At 48.6% G+C, this 12,111-nt stretch overlaps 1 protein-coding gene across 1 annotated transcript in view; it reads right to left on the bottom strand.

The window, feature by feature from the left end:
* Positions 1-11,393, bottom strand: part of Lrfn2 (leucine rich repeat and fibronectin type III domain containing 2) — a 26,817-nt gene extending 15,424 nt beyond the window's left edge. Inside the window, exon 1 of the mRNA XM_059243916.1 lies at positions 9,994-11,393. Within this exon, the coding sequence (XP_059099899.1) occupies positions 9,994-11,393 (1,400 nt within the window). The remainder of the gene's footprint in view (positions 1-9,993) is intronic.
* Positions 11,394-12,111: the final 718 nt, after the last annotated feature.

Raw genomic sequence — 12,111 nt, 5'->3', positions numbered from 1 at the left:
CTCACAGCTGCCCTTGGCAGGTTATTTTATCACAGTAGCAGAAGTGAAACTGGAGCAACAGGAAAGAAGGGAGAGCAGAGCCCGGACCCCGTCCTTGGATTGGCTGCTCACACTCAGCCAAGGCACCAGATGAGCGCCGCTGAGGCTATTCTGCGTGGGGTTTTCTTCCCACAGGCTCCGTGTACTGTCTCTTCTGAGAGTTCAGTGTTCTAGTCTCAGAGCCAGAGATGAGAAGCACATGGTAGAAGGAGCCTGGACCAGCAGCTCTGGGCTTCTTCTCTCTCTGGAAGATAGGGACTCACCTCAGCTGTGGATTGCAAATTCTCTGTAGGCCAATACCATCTAAACCATTGACATCCTGGTATTCCATGACATGATGCTGTGATCCCAGCCTTAGAGACTAGGACAACAGATGCCAGCCTGACCCGACTCAGTAGATGGTGGTGGATGATGCTCCAACCCAGGGGTCCTGAGGTACAGCCAGGATTGGAGGCACAGTGCTCGTGGACGTCAGATAAAGGTCTACATGCCTGAACACCATGCCCCTTGACTCCTGTATGTGCCAGCTGTCTCAGAAAAGCTAGGTCCTGTGGACACATCTGGGAAAGGCTAGCCATCAGGCAGGCATTTGGTGTTTGGTACTGCTTTGATGACTGAGGCCACCAGCACTGTTTCCAAGTGCTCCAAGCTCAATCACCTCCATACAGCCAAACATGCATGGGTACCATGGGGCCAGTTCTCTGGGTTATTCTTACTAGGGGGAAGAGGATGCATTTTGGGAGAGAGGGAAGCAGAGTCAGTCCAAACTGCAGTGACGTCCCCAGCCAGCCTGACCCTAAGCCTAACCCAAACCCAGAAGCTCTTCTAGAGCAAGGGGATGACCAGCAGAGAAACTGGTTTCAGGAAAACATCTGACCAGGCAAACATAAATTTAATTCCCTGATCCCTCACCAAATCACTGTTTCCTTTTATAGTCCTCTTGGTTTAGGAAAAAGGAGGCACAAGAGTCAGCCAGACAAACAGATAAGGGAAATTAGACAGGCTCCTCAACAGTAGTACTCTCTAGTCCCAGTACTTTTTGACTTCAGCACTTCCTGGTCCTTAGTACTTCTTGGTTTCAATACTTCCTGGTCCCAGTATTTCTTGGTACTAGTACTTCTGGGTCCTAGTACTCCTTGGTCTCAATACTCATTGGTTTCAGTACTTTCTGGTCTCAGTACTCCCTGATCTCAGTATTTCTTGTTCTAGTACTTCCTGGTCCTAGTACCTCTTGGTTGACTATGAAGGATACTCATTCAAACTCCTGATTTAACTCCTTCTCCACCCTAGACTAGAAAACATGTAGGGAAGAATCTATTCCCGTTTTACAGATGGACCGAGTAAGACCGAGGGCAGTGACATGCTTTGCCTTTGGCCACAGAATTAATAAATGAGTCTGGGTAGAAGCCAACGGCTTCAGGAGTGCAAGCTGCCCCTCTGTCTTCTTTTGAAGGAGCACTGCACCTGGCTTGGCAGAGATGTGTGTCCATACAATGGAAGTTAATGGCTCTCTTTATCTTGCTTTCTGTGGTTCCCTCTACATAAAAGGGAAGTTTGGCAGCTTGCACTCCAGCAGACTTTTGTACTAGGAGATGACCTTAGAGGCAAAAGGTGAGGTGAGGATGGTACCAGGGGAAGATGGGAGGGGGCGGGTCCTCGGTGACTAGGCAACCCAGACAGGCAGAACCCCCTTTTTTCTGGACTTCTCTTAAATGCAGGGTGTATGGGTAAGTGCCCTGTTCATTCTTTGCCCCAGCCTTCTGGGACATTTGGGGGTCTTAGTAAGATGACTCACAGGGTGGGGCTTGAGGTGGGTGAAGCTGAGGCCCACCTTACCCTTCCTATCCCTTCTACTTTCTACCGATTTCAATAGGAAGAGTTTGTAAAACTATACAAGCCCAGGAACACTGACTTTGATGTGACCTCTCACGGCAACGCTCTCCTTGTCTCTCCAGCCGCCGCTGTCACAGATTTCTCTTCCACCTGTGGGTGTTCGGCCACCCCTTCAGGAGAAGCCAGCTTGCCTAGGGACATAGACAAGGCCTGAGCACAGAAACAAATGTCTGTAACTGCTTCCGCCTTGTCTCCTAAGTCATGGGTGAATTTTCCAGGGGGCTGAGAGCCGGGTTCCCTGAGATGTGGCCAGATAGGATCCTGGCAGTGTAGACCCCACCTTTATAGCCCTGCCTGCGGGGGGGGGGGGGGGGGCAGAGCAACAATAGCAGGCATAAGGGTTAGGATTGAGTGTCAGCTTGAAGAGATCTAGAATCATCCAGGAGACACATCTCTGGATACTCACTCTGTGAGTTTCTGGGACGGTCTGACTGAGGAAGCTACAGGAAGACCTACCCTAAAGGGAGGCCGCACTGGTCAGTGGGTTGGGGTCCTGGGCTTAATAAAAAGGAGAAGGCAAGCGGAGTACCAGCGTTCATCTCTCTCAGCTTTCTGACTGTGGGTACAACCTGACCAGCCACCTCACACTCCAGGGCCAAGCCTTCCCCCCTCCAATGGACTGGACCTTCAAACTGCTTCAGATGCTTCAAAATGCCTCCTTAAGTTACTTTGGTAGGTTAAGCAACACAGGAGATCCACCCTGAGCCCTCAACAGCTCAGCTGCATGGTCCGTTCTCTACAGATGAGCTGTCTGGCAGACTATAAACCCACAGAGCAGGAAGGGCTTCTGTGGTTGGCCCCCAACCCACCTTCAAGTCCCCTCTTGTCCCTACATTGAGATGCTAGCCACATCACACACAGCATGAAGGCAAGCCTGGAGCCTGGCTGATCCCACTGAGCTTTAGGTAGGGAGATGGCTGCTCCCTGGCCCTCCCGGGGACTGTTCCAACATCTCATCTGCTGACAGATGCTCCTGACAGCTCTTAGACACAAGCGTTTGTGAATGTCACTTGGGCCAGTAATGACATGCAGGGCACTTGACTTTGCATGTCACACCAGAGATGAGGCTTAGCTGAAAAGGTTGTCACTCTTTTAGGGTGGGGAGGGTCTGTCCTTCCCTCCCTGTGTTCATTGCTCTTCCCTCTGGGGGGTCTCCATTAATGTGATTCTGTTCCTGAAAGGTCTGGCCCTGGTGATGAGAGATGTGACTGCCAGTCTTTCTCAGTCACACAGGAAGCAAGCCAGATACCACCTGAGGACTGAAGGAGCCCAGAGTGTCCCAGAGCCTGCCTGCGGGGCTTGGGTGTGCATCTGTGGGGAGAAATGCCTGGGGAATATCAAAGGCATCTGCTACCAAGAGAGCTTACATGACAGAAGTTTTCCTTGGTCACCTGGGATTAGCCCGGTCTTTGCATTAATTCTGGAATGTGGCCTAGAACCTCATGCATCAGATATTGCTCACAGCTACGCTGGGGTTTGATGGAATCTTGGGGTGTCTTTGGGTACCTGTCAGTGACATGGGTCCATGTCAGGCTAGCCTCTCTGAGCCTCTACCAATGCTCACCGGCTCTGACCTCAGGCTCTGGGGCAGAGACACCTGGGGGGTCCTAACATCAGGCCACAGGGCCCTACCTGGTAAATGCAGGCAGCAGAAGCCATGCTGTCCTGCTCAAGAAGAGACACGGGTTGAGAAGATTGTCACTTTAGTCAGGAATGCATACTCCTGCCTCTCCAGCGTCCCTGGGAGGGACTTAGCTGGGTCTTCCTGGAGCTGCAGAAGCTCCCAGATCATGATGGCTGCTGCTAAGGCTGCCACAGGTCAGCTCCGAAGCCAGTTTCCCTTCTGTGGATCAGGTCTGGAATCTGCAGCCTGTATGAGTCAGGCTTAATAGTGACCATGGGTGGGGACGTGACTGCACATGCTGGAGGGAGGAAAAGCCAGCTCCTCCACAGTCAGAGAGGCTGTGAGTGTGCAGGGTAGTGCCCTGGGGGCATTTCACTCTTGTGATGGGCTAGTGCCTACTCCTGTGGGGGGCGGGGTGGCATGCATGTGCTCACACGTGTACCTGTGCATGTGTGCTCCCCTCTTCCACTCATACATTCTTTAAACAGATCAGAGGAGCCAGGATTTCTTTATAAGTCCTTTCATCTGCAGGGTCAATTTCACCTTACCTCACTGGAGCTTCTAGAATCTCATTTCTATGCTGAGCCATTCTGGATTGCACACAGTACAGCTGTGTTCTGACCAGTCCGACTGGCTCCATAGAATCACAGCCTCTCCTGACCTGAGCAATGTCTCTCTGACACAGCCGAGAGCTATGGAATCTTCTAACACCCCATCATTACATGGCTGCGCTGCCCTTGTGAGCAACAACTTCAAGCCTGGGCAACAATTCCAAGCAAGCCCGGTTCTCCTCACCTTGGATTTGTGTGACTGTAATTATAATGTAGTCCTTGAAACAAATAAAAGACCAAGACAGATGATAGGCAGATAGGCGATGATAGATAATAGTAGGTAGGTAGACAATGATAGATGATAGGAAGGTTGGTAGATAGACAGATAATAACAGATGATATATGTTATCTTTTTCTAGGTGGGTGGAAAGATGGTAGATGATAATAACGGACAGGTGTTTTTCTGGATGCTGTGCTATGGTGCTCCTCCTTTATGCTTCTAGGCTAGTCCAGGTCTCCCTGACACTGATTTGTGTCTATTCTTGTTGAGACATGAGCACAGCAGAAAGTCACCATGTAACCATTGTCATTTCTTCTTTCTCAGGGGAAAGATGAGTTTTTCAAAAAGTCCAATGTCTGTCTCTCTTAGGATCACTCTCTTACTGTGGACTCCTTCAGTACACCCACAGAGCCTAAGCATGTGAACTGGAGCCAGAAGCTAGGATTCAAATTGCAGCATATCATTACAGCTTCTTGTGATAATGAAGAAATGCTTGAAGTGATTAATGCTATAAAGAAAACAGTTTCCTGAGTTCGTGGTTCTGGAGGTTTAGGTCCAAGACTGGATGGCCCTACTGCTTAGGACTTCCTCTGGGGGACCAGGTGACAGTGACAGGAAGCTGATGAAAGCAACTGGCTCACATCTTTTGCTAGATAGGTGATAGATGACATAGATAGATAGATAGATAGATAGATAGATAGATAGATAGATAGATAGATAGATAGATGGATGGATGGATGTTATAGATAGATGAATGTTAGATAGATGATAGATAGATAGATACATGTTATAGATAGATAAATGTTAGATGATAGATAGATGCTAGAGATAGATAAATGTTAGATGATATATAGATAGATGTTATAGACAGATCGATAGATAGATGTTATAGATAGATAGATAGATAGATAGATAGATAGATAGATAGATAGATAGATGTTAGAGATAGATGATAAGTAGATAGGTAGGTAGATAGATGATAGATAGATAGATAGATAGATAGATAGATAGATAGATAGATAGATAGATAGACAGATAGATGTTAGAGATAGACAGACAGACAGACAGATAGAGATGACTGTGGTCATTTGAATAAGAATGTCCCCCATAGTCTCAGGCTTTTGAACACTTGGTCCCCAGTTAGTGGCACTGTTTGGAGGTTTAGGAGGTGTGGCCTTGCTGAAGGAAGTATGTGACTGGGAGCAGACTTTGAAAGATTAAATCTTTGAGCCACTTGTAATTCACTCTCTCTGCTTTATGCTTATAGTTAAGGGTGCTAATTCTCTGCTTCTGGCTCCTGCTGTATGTTTTCCCACCACTAACTCTTAGAATCACAATTCAAAACAAACTCATTCTTCTACAAGTTGCTTTGGTTACAGCATTTTATCATAGCAACAAAAAAGTAACTAACATAATGATAGATGATAGATACATGATTGATAAATAGTAGGACAGATAGTGATAGATTAAGGGAGAGGAGAGACTAGGGTCCTTCAGTCCCTTCCAAGGGCATAACTCAATGACCCCATGACTTCTCTCAAGTCTCTACCTCTTAAAGGTCCACAGGGCCTCCCAGTACTGCCATTCTGGAATACCTATCCAAACCTTTTTCTGACTGTGTGACCTTGGGGAATTTTGGTGATATTCTTGTCCCTTAATACCTGGTATGTCCAAGAGGGTTAAATGAGATGGAGTCTGCAAAGCTGCTCCTCATGCCCACAGTGAGGCTGCAATAATGTTTGTGCTGGTGATTGTGCAAACTCTCCTCTGAGAGCACACCCTCCTTAGAACTTTCTACAAAGCTTTGGACATCTATCTTCTTATAGCTAAGACTAGATGGGATATCGAACTTCCTCTTCCACTTCCTCTCCCAGGACAGCAGGGAATATAATGGTCTTATTCTGGATTGCTATTATTTTTGCTAGTATTAGCAATACTAACACTACCCTATATGCCCTGGCTGCTTTACATGGGTCAATACTACTTGGAAAGCTTTCTTTTTTGTTTGTTTTTGGGGTGTGTGTGTGTGTGTGTGTGTGTGTGTGTGTGTGTGTGTGTGTGTAAGGGGGTGGACATGTGTGTGTGTGAGGGCATATGTGTAGAAGGATGGGCATATGTGTGTGTGGCATGTGCACATGTGTACATGAACATAGACATGCATGTATGCATGCAAGTGAGGAGGCCAATGGTCAACATCAGATCTCTTTCTCAATTGTGCTCCACCTCATATTTTTGAGACAGTTTTCACTGAACCTGGAGCTCCTCAACTGTTTAGCCCATGCTCCAGGGCTCACCCTAGCTCCAAACCCTAGTGCTGGGTTACAGGTATCAGTCATCATACTTGACTTGTACATGAATTTTAGAGATCCAAACTCAGGTCCTTATTCTTGTAAAGCAATCATTTTACCAATAGACCTGTCTCTTTAGACTCTATATGAAGCACTTTTCTTGTGGTATCTCATCTAGTCTTTGTGAACAGCATTAAGGAATCTCCCTTAACCGCTGCAGTTTTAATTTATTTTGTGATGCCTCCTTTTTAGTCTAGTTTCTTTTTAAATGTGTTTTATTTGTTTTTGTTTTTTGAAACAAGGACTCACTAAATAGCCTGGTGTGGTGGTTTGAATAGGAATGGCCTCCACAGGCTCATATATAAGTTCTTAGTCATTCGGGAGTGGTCCTACTTGAGAAGGATTAGGAGGTGTGGCCTTTTTAGAGTAGGTGGGTCCTTGTTGGAGTAAGTGTGTCACTGGGGGTGGGCTTGAGGTTTCAAAAGCCCAAGGCAGGTCCCGTCTCTCTTTCTGCTCTCTGCAAATCTGGTTGTAGAACTCTCAGCTACTTCTTCAGCACCATGTCTGCCTGTTCCCCACCATGATGATAACTGACTAAACCTCTGAAACTGTAAGCCAGCCCAAATTAAATACTTTTTCTTATAAGAGTTGCCGTGGTCATGGTGTTTCTTCACAGCAATAAAACACTGACTAAGACACTTTGGCTGGCCTAAGACTCAATACAGAGAGCAGATTGGCCTTCAACTCTCAGAAAGCTGCTTGAATCTGCCTCCCCAGGTACTGGCATTAAAGGCCTACACAACCACACCTGGCTTGACACTTTTGACTTACTTTTACTCTTTAAATTCCCAGTCGGTCGAGAGAATAAAGTTGAATTTCTCCTTGAGCAACAACAGGAACTCTGCCCCAAGCCCTGGTGCCCTCCAGGTATTTATGAGACGCTGGGGAGGGTAGGAGATGACGTCTATACAGTAGTGACGTGGCCATGCTGTCGCCTGTGTGCCCCCTCATCTCTGCACCCTGACAGCTCCTGGCCAGCCACACCGCTGGGGGCTGCTTGCTGTTGGGCTTTTTTTTATCAAAGTCAAAGCCACACGACAAGTCCACAGTGAGGAAAATGCACTTATTTTTCAAAAGGTCAGCCTCATAAGTGAGGAACGAAATGTAAATTAAAGCCAGGTCTGTGTTCCACCTCTGCAACTGCCAAAGATAAAAAGACATTGCACATGCAGTATTGGGAGAGCTGTGATCAAGATTGCCATGTGCCACCTGCGAGAGAGGGGATAAATATTCCACTACAACAAGCAAGTGTTATAATTGACTTGTCAAACCAATAATTCAACCCTGAGGAGAATATGCTGAGAGAATCACTGGCATTTCACCAAATGTATTTTTATTTTGGTATAAAAAATATCCATCATAGTGTTACTTTTATTACTGAAAAATGAGAAGCCACCTAAAAACTCCACTGATTGAAGGCTAACTGTTAAATCAACAGAGAAAATCTTAGTGTCATAGGAACTAAGCCAGCCAAGCCAGCTCAGGTCTCGGGTGGAAAGGATGAAGATGTAATAGTGGTGGAGATGGACCACTCACACCATTCGGTTCTGCTGTAGAACAGGGCACTATCTAACGCCTTCCTGCTAGAGCGGCACCGTGGGAGAGCAGGGTAAATTAACTGCCCTCTGCACAACTTGACTCACCTACTTTTCTACAGAGACTGCATTTCATTTAGTAGAAACACCTCTCTCTCTCTCTCTCTCTCTCTCTCTCTCTCTCTCTCTCTCTCGGTAAGGGCGTTCTCAGCTCTGTTGTGGTTTCCATTGTACAATGGCCCTTGGAACACACTGGCCTCTTCCTTACCAGCTCTGTTTCCATGCAGAAATTGGTCAACCTGGAGTCCTCAGTGATGGGACTCAGGTTTTAGGACTGTGGCCTCTAGAGTCATCTGCTGAGGTCTGTGGCTGCATTCCCAAACCAGTCATTCTGTGAGCACAAAGTCAAACAGGATTCCACAGGACACCACAGATCCCCTGAGCAATAAGCCTCCATGTCACATCCCTCAATTTCACTGAAACTGAGGCCAGTATGGGAAAGCATTCCTCGGAGATCATCCATGCAGGTTCTGATGTCTGTCTATGGCTTGTGTGATATATGATTTCTTTTTGGTACTCTTTGGTCTTTTAAAACAGAGTCTCCCTATGAAGCTTTGATTGGCCTGCAACTCATTATGTAGCCCAGGTTGGCCTACGACTTGTGATCTTCCTGCCTCTGCTTCCAGATTGCTGAGGTTGCACCGATTTTATTCATTATTACATCAATATGGCTGGCTGAACTATATAGTTCTATTGCCCTTGTATTGATAGCTTCCCTTTCTAGCAGGCCTGGGGATGACCCTTGACCTTCACAGCCACTTAACAAGGTCAGTGTCATTGATGCCTTTTCCATAAGAAGGCTGGTGTCCAGAGGGGTGCTGGACAGAATAAGCCCCTATAAGGCCCAGAAGGACCCCATGAGCCAGTCTGGGGTCCAGAACTGGCCAGCAAGGGGAAGCTCTTCTCTGTCTAGGGTCGCAAAAACGGCAGACATCTCTGGAGGAAAGAGGCAGCCCAAGGCAGGACCCAAGCCAGAGGAAAAGAGAATTAGGGTAATAAGAAACTGAACACATGGGGCATTTATGGGGGCCTTTGATCGAACTAAGCCTGAAGCAGGTTCTTCTCAGTGATTTGAGGTAATACAGGATAGCTCCACTTATCTATCTCTCTCTCTCTCTCTCTCTCTCTCTCTCTCTCTCTCTCTCTCTCTCTCACACACACACACACACACACACACACACACACACACACACACACACTCTAACTTACTTTGAATAAACTATTTGCTATGAACATCTTCTATCATCTTGGGCAGATTAGGCCCATCTCACAGTTGAGGAAACTGAGGCCAACCAGGAGAAGTGAGAGCCCTTTCTGGTCTCATAGTTTTCTGCCATGGCTGCTAGGAGTCAGAGGTTCCTCATCCACTGGATTTCCCAATGGCTCTGCTCTGGCCCAGATCTCCTGGCAAGGAGCTCAGAAGTATCTAGCCATATAACTATCACACCTCTGCCCCCTTCTGGGAGACAGTCCTTCCACATCCACACTGACTCTTCAGTTATCCAGGTGGGAATCCCTTACCTGTAGCAGAGGCACAGGTGACCCAGGATCCCCATAGGCACCTCTGGAGAGAAGGGAAATGGAGACAGGTGTACACAGTGTGTCCACCCCTGCCCCAACCACGCTCCTGTCCCGCTTGACCACACCGCAGTGACTGGCTCACCTGTAAATCAGTACCTCGTCGTCGGAGCAGTTGTACTGCAGCTGATACATCTTCACTCGGGGAGCTGACTTGCTGACAGACCACTTGACCAGGGCAGATGTGGTGGTTACGTCGGACACAAGAACAGCCCTCTCCGGGGCGCTTTTGGGAGGCTCCCCACCCCCACTGCCTCCCCCTCCCCGGCTGGTCTTGCTGGAACCCGTGATGTCTGAAAGGCGAGACTTGGGAGGAGCCATCCGACTAGTGCTGTTGCTGAGGTGTGGGAGCTGGACAATGGAGACCTCCACTGAGGCCGTGGCCTCTCCTGCGGCGTTAGCTGCAATGCAGGTGAAAGCTCCGCTGTCCTGAGAGGTGGTGATAAGGATGTCCAGGGTGCCGTTGTCATATACAGCAGTCCTGGAGGAGTTCCCCACCAGGCGGTCATCGGGGGCGACCCAGTGGATCAGGGGGCTAGGGTCCCCAATGGCCTTGCACTTGAGAGTGGCCGCTTGGCCCTCCAGAACCAGCAGCTTGTGTGTGTGCTGTGTGATGAGAGGCGGCTCACACACAAACTCCTCCTCACGAATGTGCCAAAAATAGCGACCCTTGAGGCCTCCAGGGGACCCACAGGTCTCCAGGTCGTCATCCCTCTCCAGCCGCCGCAGCCAGAGAAGCTCACAATTGCAGTGCAGGGGGTTTCCCCCAAAACTGAAAGACAGGGGCGGGGCAAAGGGCGTGGCGGTCAGCAAGGAGGCCTGGGAGCGGGCAAAGATGGGGTCCGGGGGCAGCTTCTGCAGCCGATTGGACGTGAGGTCCAGGCGGGCCAGCTTCTGAAGGTCTGCAAAGGTGCCCTCGGCGATGTGGTCCAGCAGGTTGTGGTCCAGACTCAGTTGGTGGAGGTTGACCATGCGCCGGACAGAATCCCAGGGTAGTCCGTGGAGGTTGTTGTAGGACAGGTCCAGATCTTCTAACGTCAGCAGGAAGTCCTCAAAGGCATCATCAGCGATGCCACCCAGCTGGTTATTGTTCACGATAAGGTGCTGCAGGTTGACCAAGCCCCGGAGCGTGTCCTCCCCAAGGCTGGGCAGTCGGTTGCTGTCGAGGTGCAGGGATCGGAGACTCTCGAGGTCCAGAAAGGAGAAGGGCTGGATGTGGCTGATTGTGTTCCTAGACAAGGTCAGATCCACCAGTCCTGTCATGTTGGCAAAGTCCTGGCGGCCAATGTGGATGATGAAGTTGCCACCCAGGCGCAGCTCCACCGTCCTCCGGTCAATGTCAGGGGGCACAAAGAGGAGCCCCTTGGAGGGACACAGGGTCCCCAGTGACTCAGACAGGTTCTGGCAGACGCAGTACTTGGGGCAGGCATCGACCACAGCAAACGCCATGCCAAAAGCCAGCAGCCCACCAAGCAGAGTCTCCATGGTCTGGTCACTCAACCTCGGCACCTGGGAGAAGGGACACAAGGTCAGCAGGTGATTTCCCTTACCAAGAACTTCCTCCCTCCAAGGAATGACGCACTGCCTCAGGGAACAACAGAGACAGGCTGGGTCCAGACAAGCACTCATGTCTTTTCATTTAACTCTTCTAATGCATTTCTACTTTTTTTTTTTTTTGCCTTAGCTGTTATCATCTCCTAAGGACTTGATTCTCTGTCTTTGTGTTTACAGATTGTTTCCTATATAACACATATCACGTGAATTCCATGATAGTAGACCTTCCATTTGGTTTATGAACTGCTGTGTCCCAAATAATTCCCACAGTGCCCAGGTACCTGGAACATCCTACTTCCTCAGTTGGGATTTGTTAGTTGGTGGGTGGACAGATGTGCAACTGGACAGACAGAGGGATGATAGTTGGATGAGTGACTGGCTGAATGGATAGATTTGGTTTTGGTATGTCTATAGATGAAGGGATAGATGAGTGGATGGAGGGAAGGATGGATGGGTAAATGGGTAGGAGGGTGGATGGATGGGTGGCCAGGTGGATAGATGGGTGGATGAGTTAGTGGATGAATGAGTGGATAGATGGAGAGATGGATGGGTAGATGGGAAGGTGCATAGGTGGGTGTATGGGTAGGTGGTTAGGTAGATGAGAGGATATAAGGATGGATGGGTAGATGGATGGATGGGATGAATGGGT

Source organism: Peromyscus eremicus, chromosome 16_21, assembly GCF_949786415.1.
Source record: "Peromyscus eremicus chromosome 16_21, PerEre_H2_v1, whole genome shotgun sequence".
NCBI lineage: Eukaryota > Metazoa > Chordata > Mammalia > Rodentia > Cricetidae > Peromyscus > Peromyscus eremicus.
The sequence above is the reverse complement of the archived record's forward strand: the minus strand, read 5'-3'. Positions and strand labels throughout refer to the sequence as shown.